Source organism: Natrix helvetica (assembly GCF_964273705.1).
Source record: "Natrix helvetica genome assembly, chromosome: 5".
Classification (NCBI taxonomy): Eukaryota; Metazoa; Chordata; class Lepidosauria; order Squamata; family Natricidae; genus Natrix; species Natrix helvetica.
The window spans coordinates 58125077-58146525 of record NC_138551.1 but is presented as its reverse complement, the minus strand read 5'-3'; the positions used below and the strand labels follow the sequence as shown (position 1 = coordinate 58146525).

General features: G+C 37.5%; 1 protein-coding gene across 1 annotated transcript in view; it reads right to left on the bottom strand.

The window, feature by feature from the left end:
- PLEKHS1 (pleckstrin homology domain containing S1) overlaps positions 1–21449 on the bottom strand; it is a 31452-nt gene that overhangs the window by 1664 nt on the left and 8339 nt on the right. The window contains exons 3-14 of the mRNA XM_081956476.1: positions 20793–20866; positions 20582–20688; positions 19671–19805; positions 17705–17759; positions 15446–15550; positions 14581–14691; positions 13800–13886; positions 12736–12836; positions 10471–10662; positions 9713–9814; positions 5389–5524; positions 4403–4488 (exon numbers count right to left, since the gene is read on the bottom strand). Of these exons, the coding sequence (XP_081812602.1) occupies positions 4420–4488; positions 5389–5524; positions 9713–9814; positions 10471–10662; positions 12736–12836; positions 13800–13886; positions 14581–14691; positions 15446–15550; positions 17705–17759; positions 19671–19805; positions 20582–20688; positions 20793–20866 (1274 nt within the window). The 3' untranslated portion in view covers positions 4403–4419. The remainder of the gene's footprint in view (positions 1–4402; positions 4489–5388; positions 5525–9712; positions 9815–10470; positions 10663–12735; positions 12837–13799; positions 13887–14580; positions 14692–15445; positions 15551–17704; positions 17760–19670; positions 19806–20581; positions 20689–20792; positions 20867–21449) is intronic.

Here is a 21449-nt window from a genome sequence, read left to right as displayed (position 1 = left end):
TACAGAGTTATTGCCATCCTATTCCCAGGGTATCAATGTAACCACTCTGGAAAGCAAGATGGTGTACGTGGTTCATCTTTGACCTATTTTAAAACAGCATTTTTACAAATATGTGATAAAATACAGTCCTTATAGATGTTATTAACAGACTTTTAAAACAACATTATGTGACATAGTTAGACCTCATCACAGCAGTCCAAATGGGAAGTGATAATAATTACCCCTTCTTTGTGGGGGAATGTAATAGACTAGAATAGACTAACACATTTGTAAGGGAACTTGGAGGTCTTCTAGTCCAACCCCCTGCTTAGGCAGGAAACCCTATACCATTTTCCTGTAGATACGGCGGGAGGGGCTACAGCTGGGTTTAGTTACTGCCTGATTGGTCCAGAAACTGAGGGAATTTTCTTAAGTATCCTTCCTTTCCTATTGGCTCCCAGATTCCCTCAGTCTTTGCTCCAAGCACTAGCTGTGGCTCCAGTGAGGTACTTTATTTGGAATTTATATTTCTAATTAGATTGATTGGATATTCTAAATTATCTAAATTTTCGACTGCTGATCTGTCAGCCTCATAAGAGGATAGGAGTGCCCTGGTCTCCTACCTCTGGGCCTGGAGGGGGGCTTGCCCAGTCCCTGGGCGTGCAGGGGTGGCAGGCACCTAGTGCGGATTGCAGGCTCCTGCGGGTGGTGATTGTTTAGCATGCTACCTTTGGCTCATTATTCCTTTCATAATTTGCCGATCGCGAGCCTTGCCGTGGCTTTTAACAACTTGCTGCAGCTTTGAGGCCTGATCGCATTTAATAAAGGCTCAGTGCTGCCGCCAGAGCCTCGATGCGCCTTTAAGGATTCGCTGCGGCTTCAATTCTGCCAGCATTTGAGAGACGGGCCTCAGATTGGGAATAACGCTTCAAGCAGCTTTGCTTTGCTTGTACACTAACTCCGCTTGGCTCCGAGGACTTGGCTTGCCGCAAGGCTGCAACCTCAGAGCCTCTTATACCGGGCACCTTCCTCTGATTACATGAGGCGCAGTGGACATTTTGTACGGCAGCAGCCTGCATTGCGGCCATTGATCGAAGCCGGAAGACGTCTTCTCCTCCATCATACGGCCTACATCACGGCCATTAATCAAGGCAGGTAGGTGCCTTCTCCGTACTGCCTGCAGCACTGCCATAAATTGAGGCCGGCAGGCTTACCGCAGTTTAATCCAGGCACAGATCACAAGAGTGAGGCATGGCCTCCACAGCCCCTGAGCCAGTGCAGGCCCAAGGAGAAATGGCAGAGGAAGGCCAGAGCAGACTCAGGACTAGGGCAGCGGCCTCCAGCCCTGCAGCTGACCAGCACCCTTCCAGAGTGGCTGCAAGGGACGAGTCAAGGAGACAGAAGGCCTTAGAGAAACAGGTAGCCAGGGCGGAGAGGCTAGCACAAGTTGTTAGGCCTGAATCCCCTATAAACAACCTGGCTATGTTTATAAATCCCAATACGGATAAGGAAGAAGTCCCAGCCCCTCCTCTATTCCTAGAGGTGGTTAAGAACCAGTGGGTTCAACCTTCCTCCTTGCCTAACCATGCAAATAATGATTGGCGCTTCTACAATATGGAGCAGGCCTTCTCCAGGCCCTACAATTGCCAGCAGTTGATGCCCCCATTGCTCTTCTCGCTAATGCATCTACTGTAGTCTCAGGGGATGTGGCTGACAAGCTAAAGCCCGAGGACAAGCGTGAGGAACTTACTCTCTGTAAGAATTTCAACGCTTGGCCTAGGCCATTAAGTTGGCTGCTGCAGCTTCTTACTTTAATCGCACGGCTGTTATGTGGCTACGCCAATTACAGGACCGCATTCCAATCCAAGATGAGTGTCTTCACCAATACCTCAATAAAATTATCTCGGCCACACAGTTTTCTGCAGACACCACTCTAGAGTTCATCAAGTTTGTATCAAGGGCGTAGTCCACCTCAGTAACGTCAAGACGCCTCTTGTGGCTTCGCAATTGGCAAATGGACAACAAGTCCAAATGGAAATTGGCACTGCCCCCTTTCACTGGCTCCAATCTCTTCGGGGCATCGCTCGACCCGATCCTTATGGAAAACAAGGACAAGAAGAAGGTCCTTCCCTTTAACACCAAGAAGCCGGTGTCCTGTCCGGCTTCTTACTGAAGACCTTCCTCTTTCCAGCCTCCTGACCATGACTATCGCCAGCAGCGATATGCCCCCTATAGGTATGACAGACAGCGTCACCATTCTTTTTATCAGGATAGGGATAGATATCAGGCTCAGTCTAAACAGCCCTCTCGCGAAGGGAGTGGCCGCCCCTTCCGCAGAGGGAAATGACTCCAATCCGGGTCAGTCCATAGGCGGGTGCCTTGTGTCTTTTGCGGATCAGTGGGACCAGATAACATCGGATGCCTGGGTCAGGTCAACCATCAGGGACGGCCTTGGTCTGAAATTTCTCTCCCTTCCCCTGATACCAGCCCATCGCAGATTCTTTCGCTTCTCCCATGAGGGGCGCCACTTCCAATACAGGGCTCTCCCATTCGGTCTAGCCTCTGCCCCCCCCCCACATGTTCACGAAGGTCCTGGCAGCATGGGTGGCTCACCTGCGATCCCACCCGGTGAGACTCCATTACTATCTCGACGGCGTGCTCATTCTGGCCCAATCCCGCATGCATTCAATTCGCGACATGAACCTGACCATCCAAATGTTACAGTCCCTGGGACTCCATCAACTTTCCTAAGAGCCATCTCTCTCCCTCGATGAGAATCCTTCATCTGGGCACAGTGATAGACTCTGTTGCGGGACTTGTTCGACTCTCCCCAGAACATCTGACAAATCTTCAATCCTTGGCATGACACATCCACTCAAGTCGGTCAGTTTCCATCCTGACCTTGGTCCGCTTGCTGGGCTAGATGGTGTCATGCATAAGGATAGTACCCTGGGCTCATCTCCATTCTTGGACACTTCAATGGACTCTCATTCCTTACCTACGCCACCGTATGAGCAATTCTCTGTGTTCAGTCACCCTGTCACCAGGGCTTCGCTGGTCCCTGAGATGGTGGTTGTCTCCGGCCTTGCCTCGCGGATCCGAGTTTTGGGAACCGGATCGCCAATGGATTAATCAGATGTTCTTGGGACATGCAGTTCATGAGGACGCAGATACTTCTGTCCCTATTTCACCAATCATACACAATGATTGAATTTAGCTATGTCTCATAGTTTTAAATGTCCATTACTAATAGAGTTCTTCTATACTAATTTTGCATTGATTGTTAATGCAGTGTCTTGTGGTCTGTAGAATCCAGATTTCTCAGATTAATACTTGGAATGCCATGTGTCAATTTGTCTGTTATTTTCTCCTGAACATCTCTGGCTACAATGAAGAAGCGCTCGTCCTGAAGTGTAGTTTACAAATTTGAGAAAAACAGTAAAAATGAAGATGAAGAATGACAAAATTAGCTGTGGATTTATATTTCTTTTAAAAATAAATTTTATTGAATTTTGCAAACAGTATAAATAATGCCATGTGAGAAAAGAACTTTTAATTCTCATTTAAAACTATGAGCTATGTACCGTACTTAGAAATTAAACAATACAAACTAAGAAGAAAAATAAAACTAGAAAGAAACATACCTAGAAGAAAGTGAATAGTAAAAATAAGCGAAAGTTATTGTGCAACATGCACTGTACAATTAACCTTGCATGTGTTTCTCTGATATCAAACTGATTTTATATCTCTACACATGGTTACAGTTCAGTTTTTAGACCATGAATTAATCCTATATCATATCAATCATACTTGATCTTATATTTTGATCAAAACAAAACCAATTCAAATGTCAAGAACCATCATATTTCATTTCAAAACTGGAGACACATGAATCCTTCCTGATATAAATAATGACTTCTTTGGCAGTAGTCTTAGCCACAATTCACCTAAAGATCATTATAAATTAAAATAATTCCAGATATTTAGAATATAATTAATAATACATGGAGATCTGTTAACCTTAATTTCATTACAAGAACCTGTTCACATTTATCTGCAGCATAAAAAGATTACAAACTTTTTTGAAGATCTGTTGAAGTACCCAATATACTTGAAAAAGAATTAGATCAATTAAATGAATCACACTTAACATTTCTTAGAATGCAAGACCATTGATTTTGCAATATGGGATATTCAAGTTTCCTATTTCAGTATGTTTTTGAAAACAATGATCTGAGAAGCAGAATGAACTTGCAGAGATCAATTGGCAGATGGGCGAACTGAACAATTGTCGCTGAGCTAATCTTTTCATTGATTTCCTTCTGTAAATAGGATAACAAGCCAGTGAAACCACAACAAAGTAAATCTGATTGTGTGCTGGCTGGTTGCTAAGTACATGAAAAAGATATAGTCTTATACTTACACTGTTCTTTTATGCCATTATGGACACTTGCATCCTGGAACATGCAAAACCTCTGAATTTGGGAGTCGTTTTATTGTCAATTTTACCTTGGGGGCAAAAAAAAAAAGTAGGAAAGGTGATTGTACTGTTATATCTTACAGTTTATCTTGTTCTTTTTGGAGTTAGTAAAATAATAAACAATTTTTCAGATCCAAACTACAAATCAGCATGCGTTTCTTTAATAAACCCTGGGGATGAGAAATGTATACAATTCTGATGATTTAGGGCTGCAGCAGCAATGAATTTTCTTGCCAGACAGTTTTATGAAGTTGTGTATCATTAGCATCTTGATGGAACCGATGAAAAATATATCCTGAAGTCCTGAAATGAATAATTTCAACAAATATTTCTAATGTTAAGATACAGAAAAGTAGATGAAGAAAAAGCTAGGAATTACCACTGCCATAACAATGGGCTTAATTCTATGTCAGGATGATTTTAAAACGGTGATAAATTCATCTTACAATTTGTGAGATGCTACAAAAAGAAACAAATCATAGGCCATCCCCGCTGCTTGAGATTTATCTCTAGTTTTAAAAAACAATAAATTTCAATTTGCTGATCCTCCTCACCAGGAGTTAGAATATTCTGGATATTTCACAAAACCTGTTTATGTGATATTGCTGATAATAGTGGTGGTATTTAAAAACATTTAAGTTATTAAAAGGTACTAGTGTGACAAAAAAGAAACCCTTTTAGTTTTTACTATCTTTGTTCATTGTCACTTTATTTCTAAGGTCAGGCTTAAGAAAGGGCTAATGAAACCAAGCTGGGGAGGTGAAAGGGAGAGATGGGTGATACATGATCACGTACCATCTGACTGGATATTTATAATTGTGGATTAGCAATTTATAAGTGGATAGATGGGGCAAAATATTGAATGATAATTTTGCGTAAAAATCTTTTATTGCTTAGTGCTAAGCTTTACCTCAATTGCTATTACTTACCTCCTTTCTTGTGGATCTACTTATGAACCAAAAGATTTCATCCATATCTTTGATTTGCAAATCATTCACAGCCACTATATAATCTCCTTGATGAAATATGCATCCTAAATGATACGGATCTTTCCAATGAGAAATGCTGCAGTAAATTAGAGAAGGGACAAACAGTAGACATTTTAGATTTCTTATCTAATCCCATCTGGAAATGAACAGAGAAAACCACCTTAGATCATAGTTTTAAGGCTACATTCCCTTACTGTTGTCAAATTTTGTTGAAGTTGGTCATGTTGATTTTTCATTGCACAGCACATCTGTCAGGCTGGCATTAAAAATGTTAGAAAATGGAATGAATCTGAGAGCTGCTCATTTATTAGGACCAGGAAGAGCAATTAATTAAAAATAAAATGGTCTGCAAGAGGGGAATGGAAGGCTATTACTATATTAAAATATTCCACACCAAGTTATTATACAGTCATATACCAACTCTCTTGTGATCTGAATATTTTGCAGCACACTATACTTCAATAGGTTCCAAAAATTAGCAGCAGAAAGGACAACTTGATGATCAATGAAGGAACTCGGAAAATCATTTGCTTTCATGTGTGTGCATGTTTGTGTGTGTTTGCGTGCGCGGCGTGTGTGTTTTTAAAAGAAGTTTGTCAGTCTAACAAACTTAACAAACAAACAACAAACATAAAAAATATTGTTATGCACAGATTTAAAATAATTATGGACCTAGAAGTTGATTTCTATTTTATATCAATTAATTAATTGATTGATATGCTCGTAGCTGTAATTTTGTTTGTAGCTCATCAAATTTCTTATTTCATTTTGTTATTAACTGATATCTGGAGGTGGTTGCTGGACTGATGAAAGATTCCACCTCACCCTCCCCTGCTCTGCTCACCATCCGTCCATCGTTTTGGTTATCATATTGTTTTCTTTTCTATTGTTTATTTTATTTATCTATTGTTTTATTTCTGTTCCCTCTTTCATTTTCTTCTTTTTTACTATTGTAAACTGTCTGGAGCATCATACATACATACCTTTCTGAATCACTGCAAAGAGTATCAGATATTAAACCTCATACTTGCCCTGTGAGGTAGACAAAATTAGGAAACATGCTCCTCAATAAATACTGAAATTCTACTATGCTGATGTAGACCAGTGTAAATGCTGGCTGGGGAATTCTGGGAATTGAAGTCCATGTACTGTATCTTAAAGTTCTTGAGGCTGAAAATAGTGATTGAAGGTCTGACAGTTTTTTTTCCTTTCCTAGTTTTTATATCTAAGAAAGTCAGGGTAGGGTCACGTTCGATTTCTTTATAACAACTTCCTTTTTTCTGTTTTCATTCCTTAATACATGTTATGCTAACTACCACAATCCTAATGGCAGCGGTGTAATCCTCTGAAGTCTGCTACCAATTTGGTTAATCTGCTACTGAGCGTGCGCTTTGCCTGTACATGCGCACCTGAGGCACACATACCGGTTCGCCGAAACCGGTAGCATTTTTTACTACTGATTCAGGCGAAACGGTCCAAACCACTATCATTTCACCCCTGCCTAATGGAGAAATTTGGATATTATAAATCTCCTTTCCACTTTATTTCTTGGATCCTTCCTCCTTTTGCCAGCCCCTAATATGATGGGCCAGTCATTGATACCGATAGGCCTCTTTGCTTGTCAACACAAGGTGGGTGGGGAAAGGGATATTCTTCAACGTCCAAGCCTTCAATAAGAGACGTATGATTTCACATTTGGTTTGAAAAGAAAAGAAAATAGATAAAACATGGGATACTAGAAGCTGGCCATTTGGTTTGTAGCTCATCAAATTTCTTATTTCATTTTGTTATTAACTGATATCTGGAGGTGGCTTACACTCATTTCATTTTCTTCTTTTTTATTATTGTAAGCTGTCTGGAGCATCCCTATGCAAGATATGCGGTAAATAAATTTAACAAATAAATAAATGAATGACATATACATTATTAGTTATTAATCAGGTGTAACATGGCAGTCTATGAATGATTAGACTCTAAAGTTGCAGGATGTTGATAGTTTTAGTGATACATTTTTCCCCACAGTCTCCTACTTTTGATTAAGTTAAGCAAGCAATGCAATATTAAGAAGTTAATAGTTAAGAAGAAACCTGTTACTTTAATGTCTTCATAATTTGGAGAAAGGTTGTGATAGAGAAAGTGTGACACCTTGTGGTTTACCAAGGCAGTAGTACTTTAAAAGCTTGCCAGTTTTTTGTTTTTGTTTTTTTATTTCATCCAGGGTGTCTATTGTGGGAATAATGACCAACCCCATGTTAGGCCTCTGGCATTATTTTCTGCCAGTTGAATTTGCATTAATACTGATGCTAAGATACTCAAGAACAATAGGTCAGTCAGCCAGGACTGCACTGCTCTATCCATCAATTTGGTCTCTTCGTATGTATATTCTCCCTGAGGCAAACACCTCAATTTCCTTTTACTGGTATCAATTCTGATGTTATGAAATATAAATATAAAAATTATTTGCTTCATATTTATATTGCATTGTCTTCAAAGTTTAAAGGGAAACATTTTTGCATTTGAACAACTGTTTTCACATGTATTCCAAGTTACTTTTTGATGGCTAGAAAGATCTGTGAAATCTATTATAGATTTCTAAGATCCACCAAATGGTAGCTGGAGACATTATGATAACTATGAAAGAGAATGCACCTGCATACATTTTTAATCCAGACATTTCTTTTCAGCACAAGAATTGAGTGCATGGACTTGATGCTTAAAGTTATTCATCTTAATTTCCATATCTACACAACAGCTCCATGAAAACGTCTTCATTTTACAAAGATAAACATTCCAGTATTCCAATGTCTTTTGGCAGGATTTAGTTTCAGACAGTGTTTATCTTTGTTTTCAGGGAGGGGAAAAGCTCTTTTTGTGAATTTATTTCACTTTGTTTCAATGCTTCTTAAAGTAATAATGATGCACTGCAGTGATGGTTTTCGGATCCCGTTCCAACTGATATGGTTGGAACAGGCCCGGCGTTGCCCATATGGAGCGCCCAGTTTGCGCACACACGCACGCACCACGTGCCTCTGCAAGCCCCCACGATACTCGAGCTGCTCGGTTGAGTATTGCGCAGGCGCTGTACACACCTTGCACATACACAGAAGCACCGAAGGCTTTAAAGGACAGGTAAGGAGCTCAGGTGGGCAGGTGGGCCTTCCGGAGCACCGTACCGGAATGGTACCCAGTGCTCCGGGCAGGCTCCGGTATGCCCATAGCAGGGCGTACCTCCTGCAACCCACCACTGATGGCCTGTTTATTAATTACATTCATCTTGCCATGATTTGCTGCAGGTATATAATCAGTCTGAGATCAGATCCACAAATCCATTTCATTTCGAGCTTTGTTCCTTTGCTTCTTATAAAATTTATGTCAATTTTTTCCCCTTTGAGAAACTTACAATCTACGTCTAGACAAGTGTATGGTAAGTGTAATAAATAACAATGTTAAAAAGCATAAAATCTTAAAATTTTAAAATAAATAAAGGCCATAAAATTAACTTATAAATAGATGTTCAAATTAAAAGAATTAAGAATTAATTAAAGAATTAAAATGAAGAAGCTACTTCATGACTTAATTGTTTTTATAAGGTTCTTTTACAAAACTCTACGGAAAGACTTGAAATATTTTTTGTAATGTGAGAACTATCTAATAAAATTAATTGTTTTTAGTTAATGAAGTTAAAATCTCAACAAACAATGAGTTGCTGACTGGCCTTTTTCGGACTTGAAAATTAAATTAGGCTAGATTATGGAAAAGAGACATCAAAGGAATACCTGTAGGACTGAGAAGTTGACTGAAAAACACCTTGAAAGATGACAGTCATAAACTGTTTCATAATACTGCCAAAAAACTGTAGTGTGGATTTGTACATGAATTCACCAAAAGTTGGATTCACTTTGAAAGTGACTTTGCTACATTTAATAGTTAACCAACCGCACATTAATTAGTTGGAGCTGTCTCTTGAGAAAGAATATTTGGTGATGAGAAGATGGCATTACTAAAAATAACCCATGCATTTATTTTGGCCTGCAGCATATTAATTACGATAAAGCAATATATTTTGTTAAGCCAGCAGGAGTCTTATCAAAGTCCCTTCAATGTAATCTTTGTTGAAAAACTGTAATTTGAATTTGATCTGACTCATTTTAAGAAAGCAAGTAGTTAACACATTCCCCACCTCCCAAAGCAATTCAGCAGATTGTTTTTTAGAAGTTTAAATAATAAATACAGTAAATAATAAAATACAAATGAAAGACTTTACCATATACATCCAGCAGCTTTTACAAGTGTTAAGTAGGAAATAAGGTTATTCTGGGGAAGGAGAATATCCACCTGCTCCAACTGATTATCATCTGTGATTTTACTGAAAGAGAGGATCAAATCCAGAATATAAAGCTGTCTGATCAGAACATATACCATTTCAAGTTATTGCTATTCATACTAATTCTTAAGATAGAAAATGTATACTGTAAGCAATAGCAAGATATATAGCTGTCTAGATTGGACTGGGAAACATCCAGCCAAATATGGTTCAAATCTGCAGCAAGCAGATTTGAATAATCCTTTAATTTTGCATATAGTTGGATTTCTGCCCCTCCCATATAATTATATTTTTATTTAAAATGCTATGTTTCCAAATTCCAATTCCAGCATTAATATCTTTTCTCCTCTTGGATATGGCAGGAGTACAGGATTCTGTGAAACCAAATACAGATATACAATTGCATGTCACAACCCCCCCCCCCCCCCCAAAAAAAAAAAAGGCATTCAGTAAGAAGGAAATAAAGGAACAAATTTATGCTTTGGTGAATTCATTGAATAAGATGATGGAGAGATAAAGTTAAACATTATTTCCTGGTTCACCCAATGGAACAACATGCTAACTTAAAAAAATTGTTTTTTAGCTACCAATGTGATATTTATCTATTTAAGAATTGGAACAATTTGACAAGGTTTCCTTTTAGATCTCAACATTTTACCACCATGAAGGAAATAACTCCATTCAAAAGAAATTCTTACCTGAGAATAATGGACAATTGAACCACTGATATATAGACGACTTTTGATGTTTTCCCCAATATTCTTTGTAATGGCCTTGGGTCCTGTTGACTATTTTCTGCTGCTTGTATATCCATCTGATTTGGGGGAAGGATCACTAATTCATTATTGACATCTTTTGGCTTTATTTTATCTTCCACTATTTCTGGAATCCTGAGGGACAGATTATATTAACCGTAAAAAACATTCATTAATCAGCTCCTAAAAACTCTTACCCCCTGGACAATCACCTGAAGAACATCACTTGAATGAAAGCAGATCATGTAAAATTAAAAACAAATGTGAGATAATTCTGGTAAAGTTTAGCTAAAAATGTGATAGTTTCCTCAATGGCCCCATGGCCATAAATCATGAATTTCTAAAGTCAGTCTTTTGTCATGTATTGAAAATACATATAGGTAGTGTTTGGAAATAAATGCAACTTAGGTTGCATTGTTTTGCTTTGTGGGTTTTTTCCCTCAAAATTGAAAATTCTTCCTGGATTTTTCTTTTTCTGCACCTTCACATATTTAAAAATCCAGATTTTTATTTGCTTCTTATTCTAACTCAAATAACTATGGGTGATTCCATATTTGGACAGTCAGATATGCCTTTAATCAGTGTTGAATCCTGGCAACTTCCATATTACTTCAAATATTGTTATTAATAAATGCTATGTTAGGACATACAGCAAACATCAAGGTCACATACTTCTTTTCTTGCTTTGCCATAAGGAAAAACTTAGTCTATTTTATTAGCAGGTTTTGCTTAAGCACAGCTTGGTATGTCATTCTCATCAACAATATGTAGTAAGCATTAAATACAGATTATTTAAAACAAGCCTACCTGAAATCCACTGGTTGTAATTAACTCTGATTTGATGTGAATTTGGCCACTGTGTTATTTACAATTGGCTTATGTACAGGCATAGCAAAAGAAAATAAAGTGTGTAACCAGTGCAGAAATAGAATAGCAGTATATTTCTTTAGAAACTTATTGATAAAGAGTTAAATATGTGATCAATATGCAATTAGAATTATTGGTGATAGTATAATTCTGACTGTGCTAGTATTAATATCAGAAGTTAGATTTTACTTTTAGTACTGATCTCCAATCTTACATCAGTTTGAATTCAGGAGATATATAGTTAATCTAATATTTATATGCTGATAGTCCTTTTGAAATAGAATTGTATATCAGCAAGACTGAATGTACATTTTCTGATGCAATAAAGATTAATTTAAAATAGAAAGAACAGAGTTGAGGAACACAGGAGCCGAAACTGAACTCTGGAATTTTCCCCTACAGTCCAAATCTTCTTCCTCCTCTAAACCATTAACCTATCTCCCCAGCCCTTATGCTTTTAGAATTCTCATTCTCTCTCCTTTCCCAATTATTTGCAATGAGAAAATAACCAATAGAGATCAAATCATTCACAATATTTCTGAGCAGGGCGGGGGATTAATTTCAGCACAAGAAGAGAACCCAGAAGGAAGTGCTTTGTGTCATTTTTAGGGACAAAAGAACAGAATGAGACACCTTGGCATGACCAACTGTGGCAGCCAGCTCTGGGCAACTTTCTCACCACCACCAAGTCGCCTCTGCCAACTCACTGCTGCCAAATCATTACAGGACAACTCAACATGGGCAATTTACTGCAAGGACTACTTGCTGCAGACACCTGGGACAACTTGCTGTGGGTGCCCAGATGGAACTGGGTAAGTGAGCAAATGAATGAGTGAGTGAGGAGAGCCAAGTGAGTGAGGAGAGCCATGTGGGTGAGTAGAGTCAGGTGAATGGGCAGATGAGTGGATGGCACTTTCCTGCCCGGCTGTCCATATGGACACCAACAATGAGTTTTCCCCACAGTGAAAAGCCCAGGTTGAGTTGTCCTGAAACAACCTGGCAGCAATGAGTTGGCAAAGGCAACTTGGCAATGGCAAAGGGGCTGCCCCTATCTGTACATCTACAGCTGGCTGCCCCAAGTTGTTTGAAACAGCTATGTTGTTCTTTTAAAGAACAACAGGAACCAAGCACTTCCAGTAAAACTACTTGATATGCGCTGTACAATAAAGGATTGGTTGCCATTCTGGTTTTGAAGCCAACTCTGATGGTCTTACCTGCACCATGCATAATCAGGAAAACTTTTAACTTCACACGGAAAGCTATTCACACGGAAAGAAAGTTATAAAAGAATTGCATAATATTTCTTTCAGGAGAGAAACATCTTATTGCTAGTATACTTACAAATCTTTCATGGACATGTATTCTTTAGTGCTACTCAACTTTTCATTGTCTGAGATGGTAGATCCTCCCAGAGTGTTAAATTCATCAATCACCTCATCCAACTTTGAAAATAAATGATATACAATTAATAAATGTGTGTCTTATACACTGTTTGTACACAAATGTCATCAACTAAACTTAATAGTTTCTAGATTTGGAATCTGCTATTGTGGGAATATTGATACAGTCTATGTCATGCCCCCAAGAACTGACAGAGATGGAGAGGCTGTCTCCGTTGGCCTTGGAGGAAAATGGGGAAGGGCAGAGTCAGTCCAGGCAAGTCTTTTCTAAATTAGTAAGCTCTGCAGACAGGGAGAGCTCAGGAGAAGAGCAAGGACTATCCCCTTCTGATCAAAGAACAAGGAGGGAAGAAAGACAGTGAGATGAACTGCAGATTCACTGAGATCAACTGCAGTGAGATCAACTGCAGATTGAGCCGGCTACGAGGGAGGAGTACCCCACTCCCTTTCACAAGGCACATCTGGGGATTGAGATGTAAGGAGGTGCCGGTGGGAGGGACATTTGTCGGGAACAAGCGTTGCATCTGTGGAGCCTTGTGTGCACTTGCCAAAGCCTGGAAATCCTACTCTGTCTTGTGGGGTTTTGCCTGCTTTGCTGAACTTCTTACTGTGGTTACTGTTTATCTAACCTTGCTTATTATTGGACTGCTGGCCCTGATTAATGTTTGGGCTAACCTGGCTTATTGGCCCTGATTGCTGTTTGGTTAACCTGGCTTACTGCGCTGTTTGCAGCCAGAGGCTTCTGAAGGTGCATGTTAGAGCTGTGGTCCAGACATTATGGTGCACATAATGCTTAAATTATCTGAGATTATGTTAAACATGTATTAACATGAGATGTATTGGAGAGTAAGAATCTATACTTTGGGTGCTAAAGGAGATCTTTGTATGTGTGCATGTGTAAATAAATAAAATGTTAAATATTGTATTTATTTATGCAAACATCTGTATTGTGCTTACTCCATGGGTAGCCTAATCGATTCTGCTTACCTGAGCCATTCTTCTTACCTGAGCTAAAAGACTTGTTGGAGAAGCATAATATTCTTCTTTGTCTTTTTCTTCCTGTTCTTCAACAGGAATATTTGTCAGTTGCCTCTGAAACAATAATTTAATTATTCTTTACTCAATAACATTTGAAAAGACAAATGTTAGCTACAAAACAGAACAGTGCGGTACCTATTGCTTCTTTATTAGAAAATCAAAAATGAAGTTCAGAAAATGGAGGTCACTGATTAAAATATATTTATATGTTAAATTGTAAAAAAACAAAGCCAAATTAAAACCCGTCTCTGCCAGTTGGTATAATTTGTCTATTAATTACAGTAATAAGAGCTGTTGATATAATTGTAAAAGGCAGTACATGGTAAAATGCTCAGATACCTCCTGAACATTATCAAGCTAATGCATACATCGCATATACATTTATTTTGTATAAATAGTCTGGTCAAAAGGCAAAACACCTGCATACTGCATTGTTTTACTAATCATTCATTCATCAATATTAACTGTCAAATATCACCATATTTGGAGCTTCACAAGAGTAAAAAGAACCAGAAATAAAGTAACGATTTGTGGTTGGTTGGTTGGTTGGTTGATTGGTTGGTAGGAAGGAAGGAAGGAAGGAAGGAAGGAAGGAAGGAAGGAAGGAAGGAAGGAAAGAAAGAAAGAAGGAAGGAAGAATAACTAGCTTGTGAAATTGTTCCCCTTTTTTTGCAAATAATGAAATATTAACAAATATTTCAGATAATCCTGATACATATCCAAACTCACCAGACATTTTCGAACTCACCAGGCGTTGTAGGAGTTTTCTTGGTGACTCATAAATATGTAATTCCTCTTGGATTTCTTGACAACTAGGTTCTGAGTTTGGCCTTTTTTTGTAAGCTGATGCTGCTGTGTCCTATGTCCCAAACAAAATAATTAATCACTAAATGGCTGTATTTCAAAGTGCTTAATTAACAGTGATAGCTGAAAATCTGAGATAGATAATTAATATAAACAGACACTTTTGCTTTAATTTCCTTTTAATATGTTACAATTGTTGAAAAAGTAAAGTTTTTTTTTTAAAAAAATTATGCTTTATCACTAAGGGAATATTTATCAATGGCACAGGCAGGCTATTCTGCTAATATTGAGCATACTGTGGAAGAAGAGATGGAAGCTTTTCAGAAAATAATGTTTCTCAACTTGGGGAGCTTAAAAAGTGTGGACTTTGAACTCTCAGGATTTTCCAGCTAGCATGCTTGGGATATTACCCAGTTAATGATTTCAGCCCATCTCAGATAAGAAATAAAAATTATTGAAAGAAAAGAGACCAAATATGCAATCCTTGCTTTATTCTCATGCCACCTCAAGTATTGAATAAAACAAAAACCATAGATATCTAGAGTTATCATAAGAATTGAAGAAAGTCTGATCAAGTATATTGATCAAGTACATTGATCAAGTACAAACTCTTAAAACAAGCTAATAACAACTAAGTATGCTTAGTGGGAATATAAGTGTAACTATTAGGAGAAAGAATGAAAAATGAAATCACATTTCTTAGGAGAGGGTATTTCTGGACTTCTTAATATCTTCTCCATTTATATTAAATAACTGGCTTGCAATTAAATTGCATATGTCTATAAAAGTCTATAAAATTAAACACTTACTTCATATTTAGTGTCAAAACTCTGATCCTTTTTGGTGATAGAGGTAGTATCCAAGTTATCAAGATAGGCTGGGACAGATTTGGAACGACTTCTGATGTTCAGTTTCTGATTCAAAATTTAGCAACAAACTTATTCACGTTTACATAAATTATAACAATTGTTGATCATAACAGCTGAAAACATGTTTCTGTAAGCATTTGTAGTGTGTAAGATATATTTTAGACAGTATTCGTTGTTGCTTGTTCCTGTTTATTTTACATGTTTCCTTATTTTGTAAACCAATTTACAAATTATTTGAGACCCACAAAAATGGGCAGTGTACAGGTGTGGGCTACTGGGGTTTCGTAGGGGTTCGGAATAACCTCTAGCTAAGATTCTGTGCAGTTCAGAGAACTCCCAAATCCCACTCCTGGCTGGCCTCAGCCACCCCCCTGCCCTCCCAGGAGCCTCCATGCAGCCTGTTTTGAATGCAGGTAAGTGCAGGGTGCATGCGGAGGGTCGGGGAGGATGAAAAATGGGCCTACCAGAACTTCAGGAAGGCTGGAAATAGGTCCGTTTCCAGCCTCCAGAGGGACTCTGGAGCCTGGGAAGGCCGCATTCACCCTCCTGGAGGCTCAAGGAAAACCTCCAAAGCCCAGGGAGGGCAAAAATGTTCCCATCTCTGTGGTGCGGGAGGCTGACTAGGCCATTCCCACCATGGCCAAGCCCACCCAGCAACTGGGCAGAGAACCCCTTGCTAAAATTTTCGAAGCCCACCCCTGGCAATGTATAACCTGTGTTATAAATAAATGGCGATATTCTTTCTTTGAAACTGCAGATGCCCTTACTTAAGATCCACATTACATTCCATCCATCTTGGGTGGCAAGTATCTTCAGAAAGTTATGCAGAAGGTAGCAAAGCACTACTTGCTTGCTTCATTGTATTCATTGTCATTTAATCCTCAAACATTTTGCTATGTTGAAAAACTTCCAAATTGTCTTTTCTAGGTGAAGAGGCATTGTTTTGGGATATAAAACTGTGTTATTTATTTATGAGCTCTTGAGATTAAACATTTTGTGACACGGGTCATTGTGGCTGATCAGAAAAACCTTTTTCTGTCTTGGTGCTTTTCTGGAAACAATGCAAGGATTGTGTTGCAAGGCTACAATAGTCCCAGGTGTGCTGCCCTTTCATTGAAGTTTCAGATCTTTCCCAGAATGTGCCCTGGAGGGAAATCGTTTTAGTTCTTGGGTTTTCCCCTTTTTGTTTTTTACTGCATTGTATGTTATTGTATGCCACCCAGAGCACTTATGTAAATGTAATTTATAAATAAATATAAAAGAAATAAAAGTTTTCCCTTACTAGCAAAGACTTACCAGTAATCAATGTTATGTTTGTTAATAACTTGGAAGATTGATGATTAGGTTTAGGCTAATCAAAACTTCATATAACACTTAAGAAGGTTGCTAAATTTTAACAGTAGCCATAGTCTGCATAAACCATCTGTTGCCTTCCTTATATTATTTAGTTAATGCTTTTCTGTATAAGTTACATTTATTGTTTTATTGTTTTTATGATTGTTTTATAGTTATTACCTTTGATTGTTTTATAGTGATCGTTTTCATTGTTGTTGTGAGCTACCCAGAATTGCTTAAGATATAATTATTTTTTCTCCAATAGCAAAGATGGGTGGGCATATAAATCGTTTAAATAAATACAGTACAAGGCTGTTTTATATTTGATGTGTTGTCATCCTGACTTTTAAAATTCGACTTGGATCACAAGTAAACATCAAGAATTATGTAGATATTATCTTGTCAACATTCAGGAGATATAGAAGCCCACTTTCCTCGCAGAAATTTTAGTGAAAGCGAAATGTGAATTGAGTGGAGGAAAATTGACTCACATTCTTAACTAAGGAGGAAGAACTTTAAGTAAACTTGTCTTTAAGAAAGCAAATAAAAAAGAATGAGCTCATCATTATCAACTTCAAAAGTTGACAATGTCGCTTGTAAAAGTGACATTTTTTGAGCTAATTTGAAACTTGACTTCTGTAATCTGATTGCCTTATTAAAGCTTTTGGCAACATTTGCTAGTAAAAATCCCATTTACTGTGCATGCCATGTTTCCTTGTTAACTAGAATATGGTTGGAAAAGGATGAAGTCAAATGAAAATTAACAGTTCAGCTTTTTCCCCCATCCAGAAACATTAGATGTGGTATTTTGATAACATAAACTCTTGCTGTAACTCAAAATGGCAAAAGACAACATTAATTTACCTGTTTTTCTGAGCACAATGTAAACAAGAAGGTGGCCCATTCTTCAACTTCTTTGCTAGAGTTTTAAATATTTTAAAACAGACAAAAAAGAAACAGGCACCTGAGTGACGAATCAAAATGTGTAGATAGGAAAGTAACAGAAGTTAAATATTAAGTCCAGATGATGTTCACAACCTTTAGCAATTCTCTCAGATGATGACTCGGTTATTCTTTGCCCTTGCCTATGAATTGCAGAATTAATCAAGAAACATGCAGAAGCTGCAACACCTATCTGGGCTTTGGAATTAAGCACAATGGCTTGGAAGAGTGGAATTCCCTTGTATTCGGATGCTTGATTTGTAGGCTGGAATAGGAAATGGGAAAAAAATATCCCAGAAGAAAACACAGGAAAACCACTTCTATATTGTTGTGCAGTAAAACTCAGCCTTTCTATGGAGACTCGGGCTTAATTTAGGAGATTTTAAATCCCTCCTTTTAAAAACGAAGGAGGAGGAGGAGGAGGAGGAGGAGGAGGAGGAGGAGGAGGAGGAGGAACTTCTTTTGTTGTAGGTCACTTGTTTGTAAACTCGGCAGCTATGTAAATTAAGAAAAAGTAAAATGTAGTCATTTATATAAATATATGCATTATCTTTTCATTTTTGTAGGTTGCTTACAGCAGCTCTAAGGTGACAGATATTTGGAGACAACCTCCAGGATTTTTCAAACATGAACTGAATAGCCCAATTGGGCTCAAGGTGCTTTCAAATAAGAAACTTATTGTGTGATTCTATTATTTTATACATAAAATATTTTGAGCATAGGTTGAGTTCCTCTATTGCCTTCTTCTATTTGCCCAATGATTTCTAATGGTGTTTTTTTTCTATAGAATGATAGAGAGGAAAAGATGATATTTTGATCAGTGGGCTGGATGTTAACCTCAGACAGCTCCCGTTAATAAAAATTGATATCAGACTAATATTAGCAAAAGAAAGTATGCTTTTCAAATGACTCCTAGTCCTCAATTTATAACTTACAGCCAGAATCGTAAGTAAAAATTGTAAGATAGCTGATTTTATGACCAATTTTATGAGTTCTGTTAAGTGAATCATTCCTTAAAGTAATGAAGCAAATCCGTCGTTTTTAAGTGAATGCTGTATAGGGGCAAACCTATTCTTCTATATGGGCATTTTTTTCTGGAAACAAAACATAATACAGTTGAATTAAAAAAAAAACAGTATAGCTATTTTTCTCCCATAGCAAAAAAGCAATGCAAGTCCAAATTTCAGATAGTTTTCAAAGGAGCCGTGCAAAATATTTCACTGGACTTGATTTTACTTAAGAATTAGCTCATATTTCTCTTCTCATGATAGAATTTCCTCTATACTAGACTAGTGGGCAATAGTTTCCTCTTAGAATAATCTCTAATTAGGAAAAATATCTTTTTTCTTTCTTTTCTCTTCATTCCTTCCTTTCTTCCTTCCTTTTCCTCTTTCCTTCCTCTTTCCTTCCTCATTCCTTTCCTTCCTTCTCCCTTCCTTCCTTCCTTCCTTCCTTCCTTCCTCCTCCTCCCCCTCCCCCCTTCTTCCCATAACTGTGAGCAATTAATAACTGTTCTCCATAGTTTTCTCTTTTGCAGCTTTATGCTACATATCTGGAAAATCTAACCTTGTCATAAACAGTATTGAACCATGCCCACTGCAGTTCATATCTCTCTTCTATCCAAACTGCAGAATTCAGAATAATGGTCTGAAATTATATGGAGGTAAATTACAGTTGAATGCTAGAAAAATATCATATAAATAAGAGCAATTTCTTAATACATGCAGGTTTCAAGGTTGTACAAAGCTTCCTTCTTTGGATGTGTTTAAACAGAGTCAAACCCCAGAAATGTTTTAGTCTGAAGAGCCATTTTTAAAATTTGGGTGTTCTTGTTTTCCAACATTATAACAAATTAAGACCGTGTCTCATAAAAGGGTTGTGAACTTACCTATCTCTTCCGATAAGGTAAAATATTCTATTCTCTGTAGTGATACTCATCACTTCAGTGGACTGGCACCTGAACATCTTTTTCACAATAGACATTTTCTCAAAGTCACCTATGCCAATTTCTATTTTTGAAGCCCTGTCAAATAATTATAAAATAAGTAAACAAATATTATAAATTCTTCTCAGATCTGATAAGAGAGTCTGTAGCTTATATCGGGTATATAAACTTCCTGCCCCAAGGGGGCAGTAGAGCTATCATACCCAGGCTACAAAACCCTAGCGACCATTAGATAGTTCGTCACTCTTTGCTTGTGGTCATATGGGGTTTTCAAGCCCAGATACAGTAATTATAGAATCAGGATTACGCCTTCACAAAAAGAAGCCCTTTTTAATAATCCTAGACGGTCTCTTTTCACAAATTCACACAGTAAGAAAGAGACTAAACTGATGCAAATCTGTTGCATTTATTGTAAGGCATGAAAAGTGTTATTTGACTGTTACCTTCCAACTTCCTCTCTAATATTTACTTACTTATTGTACGCTGCTTGAATTAAACAACAAATAGAAGTAATTTAAATGTTAGGAATAAAAATGGTGATAATGATCCTACAGCATAAAACAAAACCTAGCCACGTTTATTAAACAGAGATTCAGTATCAGGGACTGTTTCATCCTGTGCTAGGAGTTGTGGAAGAACTAGGTACTTAAATATTTATGGAACAGAGTTAGGACCATAAAGAATTTTGGGCTCAGGGACTGTGATAGAGGGAAGGTGCAGCCACATATCATATAATGTAGACGAAAAATTGTTAAAGAAGCAGGGAAAATTGCAGCAACATTTATTATTTAAAAGTTGTATTTCACTAATAATTCAGTTTAAAAAAACTGTGGTACATTTGTTCAAATACTTACTCATTAATTTCAATTTGGCCCTTTATTTGCTGGCCTTTGTGATAGCTTAAGATGTAACCATTTTGGGGAGTATGAGAAAGAATAAAGTATCTCCTTTTCCAGGAACCCTGTAGAAAGGGGGAAAATCAAGTTCATATATTAGTAGAAAATCAACACATTAGGAATGTAGTTTGAGGATATGATAGCAAAGCTATCATTTCCCTAACTATACCTGATTATTAAAAAGCTGAAGTGGTGGTGATTTTATGAAGAAGCCATGCTTATAGACACTGCAGTCACAATTTCCTAAGGAAGGAAAATAAAAGGACATGTTTTATAAAAATAGATTGCTATTCCTACACAAATACTAATTCTAAATGCCGGGTAACCAAATTCTGGCCCAGAAGTATTATCAAGCCATCTCTCTTCCTGTCATTTACTCTCCACCTATGTTTTAAACAAAATAGTAACTTCAATAAATAAGGAATGGCATTCTGTATTTTTCCCCCAAATGAACAGCTCCAAAATATCCTGAATATGTCACTACATTGCACATTCTTCCTAGAAGATAGGAGATAAGCAAAGTGTATATTGGAACAAGAAACAAAGAGAATTAAGAGCAACTTTGGGGGAAATTAAAAAGAAGGTTCTAATGTAGTGTTTCTCAACCTCTGCATCTTTAAGATGTGTGAACTTCAAATTACAAAATTCCCACAGCCAAAATTTTCTACGTAGTGTGGCACAAGAAAAATAGAATCAAGGATACATAAATCACAAAATATTAGAATAAGATCATTAATTTGTGCAGCTTGGTATAATATTTCCTAAAAATAGGGAAATGAATGGAGAAATTTTCAGACATGCAAATACTGGAAGAAGACAAGTGAAT